At 37.0% G+C, this 17,546-nt stretch overlaps 1 protein-coding gene across 1 annotated transcript in view; it reads left to right on the top strand.

Annotated features, from left to right (window-relative positions):
* The window catches only part of MAP3K5 (mitogen-activated protein kinase kinase kinase 5), a 99,110-nt gene that overhangs the window by 55,118 nt on the left and 26,446 nt on the right, over positions 1-17,546 (top strand). The window contains exons 9-14 of the mRNA XM_053936977.1: positions 1,103-1,262; positions 3,324-3,477; positions 5,992-6,099; positions 11,250-11,299; positions 15,343-15,438; positions 16,897-16,978. Of these exons, the coding sequence (XP_053792952.1) occupies positions 1,103-1,262; positions 3,324-3,477; positions 5,992-6,099; positions 11,250-11,299; positions 15,343-15,438; positions 16,897-16,978 (650 nt within the window). The remainder of the gene's footprint in view (positions 1-1,102; positions 1,263-3,323; positions 3,478-5,991; positions 6,100-11,249; positions 11,300-15,342; positions 15,439-16,896; positions 16,979-17,546) is intronic.

The following is a 17,546-nucleotide window of genomic DNA, read 5'->3' as shown; positions in this document are numbered from 1 at the left end:
CATTTCTCAGGCAGATCAGAGATACTTTATAGCATCTATGGCATTTTTAAAAGCCTTTATCACCTGACATTGATGTCATAAAAATGTGAGCAATGTGATAAAACAAGATAAACTTTGTAGGCTGAAATGTAGCTTATGTAATGATACCCATTTTGATAATATTTATTACTGCTTCCACCATGAAGCTTAGTCTGCTAGCTACTCAGGGAAGGTTAAGAAAAAACAAGATCAACAGTTGCATTGAAATTTCTTGTGAATACTCCGCCTGAATATCAAGGACAATGGGAGATGATGTGGGAGGGAAACTGTCATAGTGGAGCAGTGTGGGGAAAGTGAATAAAAGACTACAGTGGTGGAGCGGCTTGTTGTGTAAGCTGAAATTTTTTTTTTTTTTTGCAGGGGATGGTGTAGCATATCTCATGTCAGCTATGTGTAGCAGCTCATAGGAACTAAAACTCATCCTGAAGGCCACAGGGTAGCCTGTAGTTCTCAGCAAACTTAGCAAGTCAAAATAAAACCTGAGGCTCGCCGTAGTCTTGAGTTGCTGAGGGGTTTGTGAATATTAATAGATGTCTTTCATTGGGGTAGGACTTGCGGCAGTTAAAAGAACATCACTGCTGGAAGAAGCCCAGTGGATCATCTGTTCCTTCTGCATGGGACCTTGTCTATAAAGGTAAGTTTGGGGCTTGGGGCTTGTAAGTTGAAAAAACAGAGCAGAAAAAAACATAATAGGTGCCTTATTCAGCATCTGTTAAGTTTTTGCAGCTATGTTGTGTAGCCTAAGGCCCCAATTTACCTTTACAGATGAGGTCCATGCAAGAACATAGGTAATCTGACTGTGGCCTTGTCCTCACAGTGATGTCTTAACATTCCTTTCTTGAGAAGCCTGTAGGAAGAGGGGGTGGGGAAAAAAGAATTTTTCACCAATTAGGGTGTTTGGAAGGCATATAACATTAACTGGTAAGTATGATTTCCATCTTATTTTATCAAAATGGACCAAGTATAGTAATGTAAGCAATTAAACTACTTTGAATAAGGGAAATGGTTATTTTAAAATTGCATTAATACAAATTCTTGTGACTTGTTATTGTCTTTGCTACAGGAGTAAAGATCAGCAGCCTGCTTGGTAAAAAGGGGAGCTTGGAGAAACTGCAAAGCTATTGGGAAGTGGGATCTTTCTTGGGGGCCAGTATGTTGGCTAATGATCATATACGAGTGATCCAGGCTTCAGAAAAGCTGTTTAAACTAAAGGCACCAGCATGGTAAGGTGATAAACAAGGCCATGTACGTTCCTATGTTTTAAAACGTTGGACTCCCTCAGCTTTCACATTAGGCACTGTACTCAGCTGACAGGAGATATGTTTTGTGTTTTTTAACAGATTTTACTGTGTGTGTATTATTTCACTGTACTTTTATCCAGAGACAGGACTCTCTTTCCCTTTTGCCCTTATTCAGGGGTAGAAGTGATATGGGTCTGTATTTGATGTGTGAGAAGGGCAGATTCATCATGGACTTCAAGCTCTTCCGAGGGCAAAGGAGAAAGGAGGAGTTGCTTGCAGCTACATTGCTTAAGAGAAGTGGTAGTGGCTTCTGAGTTTAGTCATGACAACCTGAAGGTTTTGGGCAATGAAGACAGCTTAGCTAGGGAGGCCTGGCTGTACTTTTAAATATTGTTAAGGTTATGGCACGTAGCAGATGTTTTAGGAACTGAATACAAATGAGCTGTGTGGTGCAAGCTGCATCTTGTAGTGATTGATAAGACTGCAAATCAAAGTCCAATTAATTAGAAAGGCCGTAAAGCCAGGGTTAAAAGCAATCCTGTAAACTCAACATCTGTTATGCAAAGGACAAGAGATGTGTGCTCTGACAGCAGGTTCCCAGCACCTGCAATGGATATAGGCAGCAATTAAGGACCACTCACCTACTCATTAAGGACTTGTATCATCTTAGGTGGGGAGAACCAAGACTCATTTCTGACTAAATAAGCTGTCACTCTGCTAGTTGTAAGAGTGTGAACATCACAACATATATATTCTTATGTTTTTATAGATTGTGCCTCCAGAAGGTGATCAGGTGGATGCTAAAATACAGAAATGCTAAACTTCTGTATTGACATAACATAGAAACTGTCAAAATTAAAAACTCTAATTTTCAGACAAAATATTTCATAAATGCTTTTTACAGTGTATTTATTTGCAAAGTTTTCCATTTTTACTATGTGTGTATTTTTCTAAGGAGCTGGATAACACTCTCTGGAAGTCTCCTGGTAGAATTTTCTGGAGTTTATGAATGCCTGGTTGTCAGGATTTTATGTACCCCAGTGCCTTTGTGGTTTAAGTCTGTGGATTAAACTCTGAAAATACAGCTCACTCATTTGTGCTTTGTGAAGAATTTCTCCTGTGAGCAATTCCTTCCCTCTGTTGCCTGCTTTATAGCAGGGCCCACTTGGTGCAAACACAGTACCTTAAGCCAGCTACCCTGATGGCCTAAGAAGGATAATTGGAAATTGCACAGCTATGGAAATGTTCACTAAAAACCCTCTGAGGGTGTAAAAAAAATTTCCATGAATAGCTAACTGTGATAAAGTGATAGCAATGTTAAATCCTCTTCTAGTGTGTATGTCTCATTGCTGTAGTATTCATAAAAATTGTGTGAGATTATGTTTACAACCTTTCTTTCTAAAAATGCCAAGAGAAAGCAATGGTACCAAGAAGCTCCATAAATCAGCCCCAGAAAGTAGAACAACAGAGAGAGGGATGAACTGGATTTAGGGGAAACATTAAGCACATCAGTTGCCCTTTCCTAGCAATGCCAAAAAACTGCTTAACATAGTTGTTGCCATCTTTGCCAGGATGATCAGTTCCAGAAACATCATGTTTTAGAAATGTGTTAAATAATTGCCTATGCAGACACAATATAAGAAATAGAACAGTTAAACTAGTGGACTTTTCACCTGAATTTTTATTTGAGGTAGGTCACTACTGAAACAAGTTGGACATAGGCTCACATTGGTTCTTAGGCAGAGGATTTAGCTATTTAATTAACTTTTCATGGTTTAGGATAGAAGATAGTATATGGTATCAGGAATATGGGCAGGAAGGAGTGTTCCAGGACTCTTTTATATTTCAGTTGCCTCATTTAGCAGCTGTGTTTCCAATTCTAGTTGGGAATTGTTATTATGAAAAGCAATCCTAGAGAAGCAAAATGTTACTGGCAACCTTGGTGTTGCAATGGTGAATACTTCAGTTGTGTTTAAAGGTAGAGATATTACTGCTTACAAACTGTTCTGAATTTACTATCTGTGTATGTTTGGATGGCCACAGGTACCTGAAGTCTATTGTAGAAACTATTTTGATATATCAGCATTTTAAGAAACTGACTCCAGAGCAACATACAGCCAAACAGGAACTTGTGGACTTCTGGATGGACTTTCTTGTTGAAGCCACGAAGACAGATGTGACTGTAGTTCGATTTCCAGTAAGTGGCTGTTTTTTTGGGTCTTGGAGACTTTTTTTGGTAGTGTTTTTGGGGATGGGCTCTTTTAAAACAAATTGTGGTGTAAAGGAAATGAGCACAAAGCACTGCTTCTTTTTAGGTGGCCAGACTGTTTGTCCAGAAGAAATGTATTTGGCCTGAATCTTAGATTGATTTTAATTGAATGCACGTGGGTACAACAGGATTGCACAATGTGTTCCATACAAAAGTAATGAGGAAAAAAGACAAGATAGAATTTTACTATTTATTGTTTGCTACCAATGGGTATACTTCTAAAGTAAACTTTTACAGTGTACTCCAGGTGATTCTATATTAACTATACTGTGTTTTGAAGAAAAATATATGTAATTAATTTCAGTCTTTTTCTAGCTCAGCAGGCTTTGTATACTCTACTGCCAATTAAGACTGTGCTCTTTCAGAGGTTAAAAGTCAGCCCAAACAGTCAGAAATCTATTGTTCCAGCTACTAGAAAATGCATTTCAACAACATTGCACTAAAGTGTGTGTGTATATATATGTTTATTTCTGATTTTTTCACAAAAAATTTGATGAGAATTTTTATTAGGTGCCCCAGTGCTGCACCATGTCCTGAAAGTATACTGTAAATATGTTTTCTGTACATATTAACTGTATATGTCCAGGAAATAATGTCTTGGGTGTTCCTTTCAGCTAACCATCAGCAAAACCAGCTTTTTGTCTTAAACAGCAACTGCTATTGCCTCCCAGATAGTTAAAGTGGATACAGTGGTTGTTTTGTACAGTTCATTTACTGTCCATGTGTAGATGTGCTAATAAACTTTTAGGAAGACTTCAATGTTGAACAGCAAGAGCTTGAGGCAGTAAAGTAAAAACAACATGAGACTGTCTAAAGAGCCTGGTTTTCCTTTTCTGATGAGAACGGGTAGAAAGTTTTGGCGGGAAACAAAAGATATTTTGAATCTTTTGGGTTTTGTACAAGACAAGACATAATTCTTTTAGATTTTAGATGATGGGATAGTTCTATTACATACTTACCGTAGGCTCTGACTTATAAAACTGTTCAAATAAAATCGATTGAATTTTTATTAATATTAAGAGGCAAACCAAAGCTGATCACTGCAATAACATGAGCCAAGAGATAAACCCAATCTAGTTTGATGGTGTTGTACAGGAAGGTGGTTGGAGCGTGGAGCTGACAAGGCCAAGGTCATCCCTGTATGGACTCATACAGTGATCCTTCTGCATCCCTTCCAACTCAGTCTCTTTTGTGATTTTGTGAACTGACTACACTGATGTTGCAAACAGAGATATGGGATTTCTCATAATACAAAAATTCTATTTGTGCCTGTTCAGAATGAAAATCACACAGTTCAACAAGTCAACAAAATTTAAATTAGCAACTTTATTTTCCCTCCCTTCTCCCAGATCACAATTAATTTATTCTAAAAGAAGCTTTTTTCCTATTTCTTTATTGTGAATTGTTTTGTGTATTCTGAGAGCTTAAGAGCTCCACTGTCCATGGGCAGTATGTTAGCTGTTAGTTACTCTCTTATCTAGTAGCATCAGTGTCATCACTTTGGCCTTTAGAAGAAGAAATGACAGAGTGCATGGACAATTTGTTAAAGGTTAAAGACCACAGTTTGTGAAATGGCTTAAATCAGATTTTACAAATTGTAGGTGTCTGGAGATGCCAAGCAACACATTTTAATTTCCACTGCTTATCATTTACAGAGTTAAACGTGTAGGTACTTTTGAGAACTTAGCCCTGCACTGCTTCCAGTGTATCTCTGTGCTTATTGACTCTGAAGGAGATATGGCTTAGATTTCACACTAAGCCATGGCTGTCTCCAAGACTTTCTACTTCGGTGTTTATATATTTTTTAAATAGGGGTAGACCAACTTGCCCTAGCCAATCATTGTTGCATCTCATCTCTTTTAAATGATGCTTCTAGTTTTTGTTCTCTTAGTCCACAACATTTTCTATACTCTTCAGCTGTCAGCCTCTTGCAGTGATACTTGTTACTTTTGAGAAAATAATTTGATCTAGTGGCTACAGTTCGTGGTGGTCTAAATCAAAAGCTGTTCAGTTTAGCTCTAGGTTAATCTGTTTCTCTGCTTCACCCAAATATGCTTCTACCAAAAGATGATAACGGTGTACCATGAACCTTCTCCACACAGGAGATAGACATTCTAGAGTGGCATTGTAGGAGACTGAATTGTGACAGAAAGATTTCAAAACCTGACATTTTAAAAAAAGTAATTTGCAAAATTGATACATGCTACCAAATGACACATAACAGCCTTATGTAAAAAAATTAAAGTTGGCTTTTTTTCTTTTTTAATCTTAGGTTACTGGCAGCCACGCTAAACTAGCCCAGTACCTAAAATTTTGCATTTCATTTTTTCCCTGTTTTTCCTGCTATGATGTGACTAAAGAAATAGTTTTAAGAGTTTTCAATACTTTCTGAAGTTCTACCAGTTTTGCACTAACTATTGAAAAATTATTTTTTTCTGCAAGGTTTTAATATTAGAACCAACAAAAATCTATCAGCCCTCATACCTCTCCATCAACAGTGAAGCCGAGGAGAAGACAGTATCCATCTGGCATGTGCTGCCTGATGACAAGGTATGTTTGTAGTTGTAACTTTTTTTGCAATTTAAAAGTATGCATGGTACATAAGGCATGTAGCATGTGACCAGTTGCATCTAATTATGATTCTGGAACATAGAAAAGTGTTTTAGTTGGGAAGATGCTGAGATATACTACTGTGCTTAAGATTGTCCTGATTTTCAATGGATCTTTGTTTCCCATAATTTTTCAAAATAACTTGTGTTTTCCTTCAGGTTGTTTTAAGCCATTGTACAATATACAGCAAATCATTTGCTTAAGATTTCATAAGTAATTTACAGTTTACTGCCATCATACCAATAATGTATCATAAAATTACTTATAATTACAGAACTATCTTCTTCCTGCCCTTGCAGTTTTGTGTGTCGGCTGTGATAAGTACTCCTTTAATATGAAAGTAATAGAGACTGGTATATCAAAATGGGAGCAGAATCAATCAAGTGCCAAAGAAGTATTTGGTGGATGGATAGATGGATACTCTAGAAACTGAAAATTCTGAGAAGTCTGTATGTCAAGGTGTGAGATAGCCAGACATATTTGGAAAGGAGCTTAGAAAATCTGGAGATGAAAGTGGAGAGGAAAACCTAGAATGGTTATTACATTTTGGGATGTTTATGAAGCAAAATGTTGGTAAGAGGGACGACAGGGAGGATGTCATAGAACCTTAGAGAAGGAAGTCAGCAAGGGAAAATGAAGGAGTATATGAAGAGTGAACCGAGACTGAGTCAGCTGGAGGCAAAACACTGGGGATGCTGTGATTTGTAAGAACCAACGCTGTTCATTCTTCCATGGCAGAGTTTTGTTTGCCTGCAGGATAGGACAATGAAGACCTGTTTTTCAGGTGACCGTAGAATCATTTAGGTTGGAAAAGACCTTCAAGATCACCAGGTCCAATTATTAACCTAACACTGGCAAATCCAATCTTCAGCTTTCCTGCTAGTAGTTTATAAAAGGATAACGTTTTTGAACACAAAATACAGTGACACTCTACTGCTTAGAATTTTTGTTGTGAGTTCATGAGAAAATGTAAATGGCAGTGAAAATAGCCTATTTAGAGAACGAACTGAAATGTTTGCCTAGACCAATAAATTTCTATTTATTTGTGGTTTATTCTGACTGATTTTTTTTAAGTAGGCTCAGCCTCTGAAAATAATTTTAAAAATAAATGTATGCAGTTCTTGGGCAACATAAAAATTTACCATAGAGTAAAAAATTATTTGTCAGAACTACAGACTTAATCTTGCTATTCTAAAATACCTGTTTGGAAAGTATTTCTGTACTCAGAATTTATTCTATTCAGAGACTACTTGAATATGCTTTTTTTTTTCCCTTTTATGAACTTTTTTGTGTGCATATTTAGTTCACCTCCAAACAATACTTTTCATTCTGTTAAGTGGCTTAACTGTAGTGTAAGAAGGAACATAGGACTAGAAGGAATTTTCTGAACTGCTGAGTTCTGTTCACCTCTGTTGCAGATACTCTCCCCATTTAATGTTTTCCATAAAGTGATCAAGCTCCTTCTGAATATTAGTATAGGTTTCACAGTTGACCAATCATGCTGAAAAGTGGTTTGAGAATTTCACTGCAACTCTAGAAGAACAAAGAGTAGAATATTGCTGGTGAAGTGAAAAGACCTTAAGTCTTCTAGTTTTCAGTCTGAATTTGTTGACATTTCATACACATTTGTTCTTTTGTTATATATAAGTGTTTATATTAAGTGGTTTCCTTTCTCTCTCTGAGGTTTACCTGACAATATTTTTTAGATGTCTCTTAGTGTGGGGAATTTGTGTAGGTTTCTTTTTAGGTAAAACAAGTAGGCTTGATGTACTGGCCACATGTGGCACCTCTTTGCCATGACTTCCTGTGTTCCAGTTGGAGTTAACCTTACTTGAGCATGTGCACCCATATTCCAAAATGTGTATTCCAGGGTCCATTCATTTATCGTTTAGCTACTGTGATATTTTGTTTGATGCATTCAGCAATGGCATTTTTAATAGCTGTGTCATTTGACTGCCCAGTTATCCTCTGTCTGGGAGAAGGATTTGAATGTATTGGTCTATGTCTGTTTAGTGTTCAGAAGATAGGTGTTTCTCTATAGCATGTTAAACATTTCTTTCTGTTTTCCCCTTCTCCTTCCTGATGTGAGGCATGTGTCTGTATTTTCTGCAGAACAGTATTTTCCTGTTTTTCTGGCATAGTCTTAGTCATTAGCATGAGACATTAAGTGAACTTTTGAAAAGTTGTACTTTTGCTCTGGCCAGAATCCTTACTGTAGTGAGCTTATTGAGTAGCCAGGAGTCAGATTGATACTCTGTACCCTCTGAGCTATCATACCCATTGAAAGAATGCAACGGGTAGTTTGATAGTTACACCTTCAGCTGTACAATTATGGTCTGTTGCAATTTCTCAGTCCTTAGAATCCATCAGAAATCTCACAGGGACAAAAGGGACTAGGGAGATTAGTCTCTTCAGCTTCCTTTTCAGCTGAATATAGCCAATATAATATTTATCTTTGCTAAGAGATTTTGTGAAGGAAAAGGATATATTCTCTGTCAGTGTACTTCACAGAGGAAGATGCATGATTTTGTCCTTAGTAGCCTGAAAACAAGCATTTTTGGGGCTGATTAAAAAGCAAAGGCCACCTATCTCTACTGCAAAGGCTGATTAGGCAGATGGGTTTGGAAACTTCATCTATCCAAGTTCAATCTACCAACCATAGGTCCGTCAGAGCTTTAGCAATTCCTGCTTCAGATTTCAGTTCATTTTGGCACATAAATTAGTGGTTCTACTTGTTTTCCAGAGTTTAGTCACTGCTCCAAGAATAAGATCTGTGAGTTACAAAGTGTCTGAACTTCCTGTCATGCACAAAGAAGCTGAATTTCCATTTCAAATCCAAACTGAAACTCAGTGGAGCCTGCAGCTGGCACTTTTTGTAGTTAAATAGACAAATGACAATAAATAATGTAGCCTCCTTCTTTCCTATTGCTTTTTAGCAACATATTTTAACATTTATGTTTTTAATAATACTGAGTTTTAGATAAACGATTGCCAAGAAAAATCAGACAGCATTTTATTTTGTAGAATGCACATTACCTTTGCCTTACAGTTCCCTATTTTAGCAGCCCTTCCCGCATGGGGTTAGAGGAATGCAGCAGTGCTGTTTGTAAGTTTGAAATAGAACAGCCTGCCTCTGTTTTGCTTTGGCTTCTGAATCCATTTTGAGTTTTGTTTTGGGTAGTTGATGATTTTTTTGCGTAACCAAAGAGCAGATGATGAATTTGGATAGCACTCCTCATATATTTACTCCAATGTATTCAAACCTTGGCAAGATCATGAAGGGACATAACTTTTATGTTATTTCATTGCTCAAGAACTGCAGGTGGTAATTAAGATTTAAGAGATTAATTGCACGTAGATGACAGGTAAAAAATCAATAGTAATGCATCTTGTTATGTTTCTTGAGCATTTCTGCCATTCAGGACGTATATTTTAACTTACTTAGATTTTAGATTTTAGATTATTCCTAATAGTGGGAATTGGACAAGCACCAAGAGCTAAGGTCTGAAGAGAGTTTATAAGCATGGAAAATTGGAAACTAGCAGATTTTGTATATGAAGGGAGTTGTAAAATGATATCAGAAACCCCTCCTCATTAGCATAGGGATTGAGTTGATCTTCCTTCATGTGAGAGAACCAGGCAACATTTCACAAACATGCCATAACTAGCATCAGTTAGTACTTCCACTTCAAGATGCAAGTCCAGCTTTTCCTAATATTGGGCTACTTATCTGTTCCTTTATACCCTGAAAGAAACCCTTACCTCATTTAACATTGAAGAGATATTGAAGTTACTGCTTTGTACTTTACACTTACAATAGTTATGGAATTTGTACATCAAGAAAGATGTTTGCTTGTATTTTTGGTCCATTGTGTTAGGCTTTTTATATTAGCATCACAACATTTAATGTGATTTGAGCAGGAAGGAAAGAATTACAGAGGAGGAAAAAATTGATGTAGGAATTGTCATAGAATGCTGTTGTAGCTGGGAGAGTAATTTCCACTGTCATTTTCTGCACATTGTGCAACTATTTCAGCAGTATATCTGTTCTGACTTCTGTATATTTCACTATTCATTTTATAAGCTACACATTTTCAAGTCTTCTTTTGGAATACATTTGATTATGTTTCTGTTTGACAGTATGCCCTTGCTCAGATCACTAAAATGCCAAATGAAATTCAGCTGCAGAAAGGAAAGGTTCTTCAAATATGTGGCTCATTGTGATGGGATCCCAATGTTGGCAGGGCTGTGTGGTGGTGTAGTTCCGCCTTTTCCTGAAAGGAGAATGTTTTCTTTAGAAGATACAAAAGGTTTCTGTTTGCTACAGTAAAGTTTTAATAGAACATAAGCATAGAGCAATATAACTGTCTACAGAGAACTCAGTTCTGTTGAATGTGACAGCTGTGAATTTAAAAGATCTGAAAATAAATGAGGCCTGACCTTTTGTGTTTTCATAGGGTGGCTTCTTTCTTCCAGCCATGTTTTCACTCTATCAGCTCTTAGGGGTTTTGGTGCATTCTTATCGCTCTCTTCTGGATTCCTAGTGAAATAGTCTCCTTTCTGTTTCTTTGGACACTTTGCCTTCATATTTGAGCAATTCTTTCACTCTTCAAGAATTTCCTGCTTTGCTCTCCTGCATTAGACTTCCTACTTGTAGCTCTCTCTACCTGGCTTCCCCCCACACTAGGGGATTGAGTGTGCAGAGCAAGCTCTCATTGTTCTCAGAGGTGGAATATTTTTCCCCCTTCTTTCCTGAGTATCACATGTGATCCCAAGTTCAGTGTCTGGACAAGGGTATACTGGCATCTCTTCTGATCTGCTCTTTTGAATGTTTTCTAAACAGTAGTAAATTGTGTTTGCAGCATAAACAGTGAAGAAATAACCCAAATTCCTTCTATGTCAAACTTCTGTTACAGGTGAAAAAAATGCCTTGAAAAATAGGTGTTAACAAATAATAAATAAATAGATTGTTGTCATTTGAGTGCTTCCCCTTCCATCTCATGGTTTCATTCTAGAAGATATGCCTACTGGCCCTTCATATAAAGGAGGAATATTTTGTTTGTTTATTTATTTTTTACTGTGTGTTACAGAAAGGTATCCATGAGTGGAATTTCTGTGCTACTTCTATTAGGGGGGTAAGGTAAGTTGTTTCCCTTTTTTGTTTTGAAATAAAAGGAGTAATTGAATGAATTTTGTATTATGCTGCTGTTGTGGACCTTGGAGTGACAGTGATATTTTTTCACTGCTGTAACCCCTTGCAATCTATTCTTCACCTTAGTCTCTTTTTTCTTTTCCCTAGGATTTATCTATATTCGTCATCCTGCAACTTTCCACTTTCCTTTTAGTGTAATTAAATAAAAAAGGTCCAGAAAACTTATATTTTAAAATAGTCATTGCTCTGTTCTAATAATAACTGTTCCATACACAGAGTTGTTGCTATGTCTGCAGGATGTTTTTGCACAGATGGATGATTCTTTTTCCTTCCAAAAAGTAACTTAAAAACACCAAACTATCAATAGGCATGAAAACTCAATCCTGTGGGATTCAACTTATTTTAGGCAAAAATTGCAACAATATGCTTAGTTCAGTCTGCTTTGGGTTTTGGCTAGAGTATGTTTTTGTGTGCTTCTAAAAAAAAAAAAAGAGGGAAAGAAAGAATTTATTTCTTTATTTACTGTCATTTTGGTTTTTCCTTCCCCTTATTAAACCATGCTGTGGTCAGTACAGTTTCTAGTGCAGCCTCCTGCTTTGGTTATTTAAACTGTGAATTATCATTTATTTTTTCAATTGATTTTCCAATCTGTTCATCTGAACAGATGTCCAAAACAACTCAGATGACTTTACAGTGAGCCAAGAGTCACTGTGAATTCTTAGAGAACTCTCTGGCTCCCTCCATGAGGAGCTGCAGGGGGAAATATTTATCTTATGCAAGCATGAAGCTGAATGAGGTTTTTTATTCTTCTTTTAAATATATGCAAGTTTCTGATCACTTAATTTTTCAGTGTTTTACAGGGTTTTTTTTTCCTAATTTTATGAAGGCAAGTATTGTTTGGAGTGGGTGAGCCTGCAGAACTAGGCCTGCTTCTAATCTATTTTTGTATCAAGACTATTTTTGGCTAGTTTGAGGATCCTAGACTTAAAGCGGTCTAGGAATGGGCAGTTCCCAGCTTTATAAGGATTCTCAGGCCTTCTAGACTAGTAAGAGTCAGCTTTAGAAATCCAGCCTTAATGTACAAAGCAGGTCTTTGTACATGATCTTGGAGGCTTTTATGACAAAGACCTCCATAAATATTTATGGTACTCCATAAGGAGGCAGCGGGTCTGAAGAGACACCTGGCTTTGAAATGGCTCATGGTTTTGGTAAATACTTCACAGCAGTGACAGAGGGTCACTTTTTCTGCATGCTGCATAACAGCCAGCTTCATCAGTATTTTGTTTCATGAGTAATAGGGTTCAGCTCTCAAGAACTGCAAAACAACTTGGAAAGTATGTAGAACTCTCTGAGCATAACAGTGCTAAATCACACTCTGTATGCAGGAAGACATAGCAGTTGGCTCTAGTGTAAGAAACTCATTGATTAGCAGTTTGTGTGCCAATGTAAATACCCTGGCTTTTGCCATATGCCCTCTTGACCTCTTAAATACAAGTGCTTCTTTTTGAATAAGCCCAAAAAGTGCTGTTATTCTTTAAAGGATTTGTCAGAGCTTTTGGAACATGGCTGTTACCTCAGGGTATTTTACATCTTAGGTTATCAGGCAAAGCTCTTACCGTTCTGCAGAGCTGAGAGCACATGAGCAAGAAGATGGGAAATTTATTTTTCCAATGGAAAATAAAGTGGCTGACTGAAAAAGTTGGCTTTTACTCACTGTTCAGGAGAAGTCCTGGATTATGAAATACCCACTAATTGTGTTGTTTCTGTGGGAGAGTGCCTCAGAGGTCTGCATCCTGTTTCTTTCATAGCTCAAGAACTTAGACAAGCTTGAGACAGGGATATTTGTCTTCTATTGCAAGTTCTTGGAGCTTTGAATCTCATCATACTACTTAATTACATCTATGAGAGGTGCCTGTACTGCTAGCCTTCTAGAAAACACACTGAAGTTCCACACAGCTCCTTTTCTGTGATTCCTGCCAGTGTTCATCTGTTGAATCTGCTGCTTCATCTGGGAGTACTAGTAATCAGAAGTTACAGCATTTGCAGTATTTCTTATGGACTAAGGGGAATACTGGATGTACATGAGCTGGGCACAAGGCCATGCTGCCCTTGCTTCCCGGTTTGTTTTTGGAGTTTGGTGAATTCAGCCCCAGTTTTGCTGTCACAGATGTCAGTGGGTGCTACGTCTGCTTGGGCACTGTCAGAGTGAGGCATTTCCTGAGCAAATTATCCTGTGTCATTTTATAACTCAGGTGATTTTTAATCTTCCTTTTTCTAGTTTAGTTTTTTTTTTTTTTTTTTTTTTTTTCTCCCCAGGGAGGAAAGCAACATATAAGCAGTGTAAACCCTCACTTAAAGGTCTTAAATATTTATGAATTTCCCTGGCCTATGTGTACACTCCACATTCTTACCCTTTTATTCACTGCTGTGTTTGTCAGTGGTTTCTGAGCATGTCAGGTTTCAGCGAACAATTTAACAATTTAGTCAGTAAAATGTTTCAATGCACATGGAACCTAAATGAGTAATTCTGCTAATATCAGTTACTCCAATTCTAGAGAGTTTACTTATGCTTGAAAAGCTTGAATTAAAACTTAGTGTATAAGCTCAGGATGATGGCTGTCTTCCTAAATGTCTACACTAGTTAGCATTTATGAATTTTCCTAATGTAAAAATGAACGAGTCACCACACTCTGAGACAAATATTCTTATAATGAAGCTCACTCTTTTCTTAGGTAGCTTTATGAAAGGCAGACCCTCCAGCTTGTCTAAAGAATCATTTGTTCATCAAAATTTACAGGGTTTTACAGGGTTTTAATTTACCATAAAGGAGAGCAAGGATCAGACCATCTTAAACACCTATTAAAGGCTCAAAAATCCAAGTATTTCCTGATACTTAAAAAAACCCTTTTACGTTAATCAAATCATTATTCCTTTGGCACAACATAATACATAATTCTACTTTATTGTGCTACAAATTAAGTAGTAACATGATGGCTGTCTTGATCCATCTAAAATAGATTGATTTCACTAGGACTGTGGATTTTTTCCAGTATATTAATAAGCTTAATAAGGAGACTTAATTTGTCTTGGTTTCTCAAATACTGCATTATTTTCCCTTGTAACACCCCTAGACCCATTTCCCTCCACTCTTTCCCAGTATAGTGAGAATCAATTATACTGCATCAGCTTGACAGCTGGCACTCAATATGTAACAAAGTTACAGAAAGAGCTATTCCAAATTACACTTAATATTTTCTATAAGGAGCAGAGTAATGACATGCATATAAAACAGTTCTGGTGAATGAATATCTTTGCACGAACTGCTGCCTGCTTGGGGTGTAAAACTGGCAACTATACAAGATTTTGCACCTCTTCTGTTTTTGCACTGAGACATTCATGCATCCATATGAAAATGGCATACATGCCTCCTCTTTATCTTTGCTCTGCAGTTATAGCAGATAAAACCAAAACTGAAGGAAGATGTGAGCTGGCAAGGGTAATAAAATAATTCACCTCATATTTAGATGCTGATTTAATTTAAAAATACTTTTCCAACTTACTATCAAGGTACCAATCAGTAAGGAACTGAATAGAAAATTTTGTGTTCAAGATCGAGCTGTGGCTGATGTCTAAAGCATGAACAACTAATTATTTCAAAGTCTAACTTTCTAATATGATCCTGAAAAGATGTTTCATTCTGGTTGCAGAAGTGAAAATTAAGGGCCTTACCTAAATGTATTTATGACAAAAATGTCACAGGTCAATGGAAATATTCCTATGAATTTCTCTGCTCCTAGTCTTTCTTGGGCAATGTGTAGACTAGTGGGGCAAGCTGAGTGATAGCAAACATCAGAATGTGAACTTTGGAGGATACAAGGGAGTGATTTTAGGAATAAGCAATAAGGAAAAGCTATGGAGTCTCAGATTTAATCTGGTGCTTTCCCATGGTAAATGGGTTGATGTGTATGATTTGACAAAGCTGGTAGAAATCTAAATGCATCTTCCAATAACCTTCTTGGCCATTCTTTCAGCATTTCAAAGTTTGAAGAACGATGCTGTTTCTTGTACGTGCTGCACAACTCGGATGACTTTCAAATCTATTTCTGCACAGAACTTCATTGTAGAAGGTGGGTCACTGGTGTGATTTCAAAAAGCCATGGCATCTGATGGGATAGGTGGTGTCTGCATGTGCAACAGGGACTGACTGTTTCAGAACTATGGTGAAAGTTGATCTGAGGATTCTCTGATCAGTGTCTTTTGTGTGAAAGCTTAATACACAGCACCCTGTGTACCTTAATACACTGGAGATCTGATGTACGAAGGGTCAGAGAACAAGCTCTGGCAACCATTAAAAACAAATACAATTATAAATATAATTATTTTTTACCCACACCCTTCTGGGATTAATTTTGTAATACTTATCATATTACGGCTTACTAAAAGTGCGTGTCCCTAGTTCAACAATGCATCCTAAACTTTAGAAGGACTTTTTGAAGTGGAAACAACTGGAGTAACAGCAGCATAAACAGTAACAACAAAGTAGTTGGAGTAACAACAAAGTCTGGTCAAGATTTCTCTGTAACTGTAAATACATTTTTATTTACAATTAAAAGCAAGCACACTTGATTTCCCTTACATTAGCATATGTTTGCATAAGAAAGATTGTACCTGTGTCCCTGCAGGAAGTTTGGCAAAGGTTTGTTGCACAAAATTAGGGGTGTCTCAGTTTCTCTAAGCTGTGTTTCTGCTCCATAAGCTTAAGGCTGTGGTGTTGAATTGATCCTGGAAGCATTCCCAAAGGAACTTTCACATCTTTTTGTGTTAAAATGGCTGCAAATTTGCCTAAAAGCACTGCAGTACTCTTTGAGTATTTATGACTGGAGCCATCTCACAGCCCAGTCTCTAGCTTGTTCTTTCATCCATTCCAATTTATGTATGTTCTTTTACCATGTTCATTCCCTTTCACATCTGAGCCCTTCTTAAGAGATGAGTAAGCAATACCTTAGCATGACATGGTTTTTGTACTTGCCTTCTTTCAAAAGGGTAGAAATCATTTATAATAGTAATTTTTTAAATGAAAGGTTAAAAAATAGACATAATTTCCATTCAAGGAAAAACTTGAAATTAGAATTCCTACACTACAAAAGCTCTTCCAAATGTAGCAAAACTTCCTGGCACTTTTCATGATGCTTCAGTGCTTTCAATGGACATAAAAAAATGGTGGTATTGGATGAGAATTTCAGCTGAGCTGTAGATTTTGAAATCTTAATTCCATTAATAATTTCAGATATCATGGATTTTTTTGCACATGTAAAAGGAGTAGAAAAACTTCAGATTTTGATGGCTAAATCACCATGTAAACAAAACTTTTCTTCTGACAAGCAAACTTGTACAGTGAATTTATACTTACTGTATAAATTATACTTATATACACATTGTTATTACATAATATGTAGTCATATAAAATAATAATTACTGTACTTAAGTCCTCTCTTGGTCCCTTCTTTACTTTGTTCCTATACTGTCTCAAGTTACTGTCTCAAGTGTGTGTTTGCTTTTTTCCCCTCTCCTTTTTTTGGGTACAGATTTTTTGACATGGTGAACAGTATCACTGAAGAAATGGGGAAGACTACAGAGGAAGGGGAATGTGATGGAGACTCTCTAGAGGTATTCATACTTTTTTTTTTTCTCCCAACATACAAAATTATGGGCTTCTAGTATAGCACTTCACTAAGTAAATGATTCATTCAATTTCCAGGGATTAGTGAAGTTAATTAGTGAAGTTACTGTTTAAGCTGTGTTCTCACCTGGAGTTTTATTTGAACACACACACATAGCTAGGGAGTACCAGGCTATTGGGTGCAATGCAGCTCTTAAGGTGTTTAAGCCTTCCTTGAGGTGGCAGGGAGCAGAATAGAATACATAAGCTCCTGTCCTATCACATGAAAATCTGGTGTCTTGAAGCTCTAGAGACATCCATAACTAACTGAGAGAGCCAGTGCTGTGTAATGAATACAGACAGCCCTCTGTCCCACTTATGATGTTGGCATTTTGTAACACATTTATAACACATTTTATAACATTCTCTCTCTGAAATTGGAGATTGAACAAAGGGAAACCACTGGGGTGACTTGTGGCAGGGAAAAAGAGCCTCTCTTGCGAACCTTAGGGTGCTTGTTTGTTTATTTTAGCAAAAAGAAAAGTGGTGGGTGACTTGATTACAGTGGATAAGTAT

Source organism: Vidua chalybeata, chromosome 3 (genome assembly GCF_026979565.1).
Source record: "Vidua chalybeata isolate OUT-0048 chromosome 3, bVidCha1 merged haplotype, whole genome shotgun sequence".
Classification (NCBI taxonomy): Eukaryota; Metazoa; Chordata; class Aves; order Passeriformes; family Viduidae; genus Vidua; species Vidua chalybeata.
The sequence above is the reverse complement of the archived record's forward strand: the minus strand, read 5'-3'. Positions and strand labels throughout refer to the sequence as shown.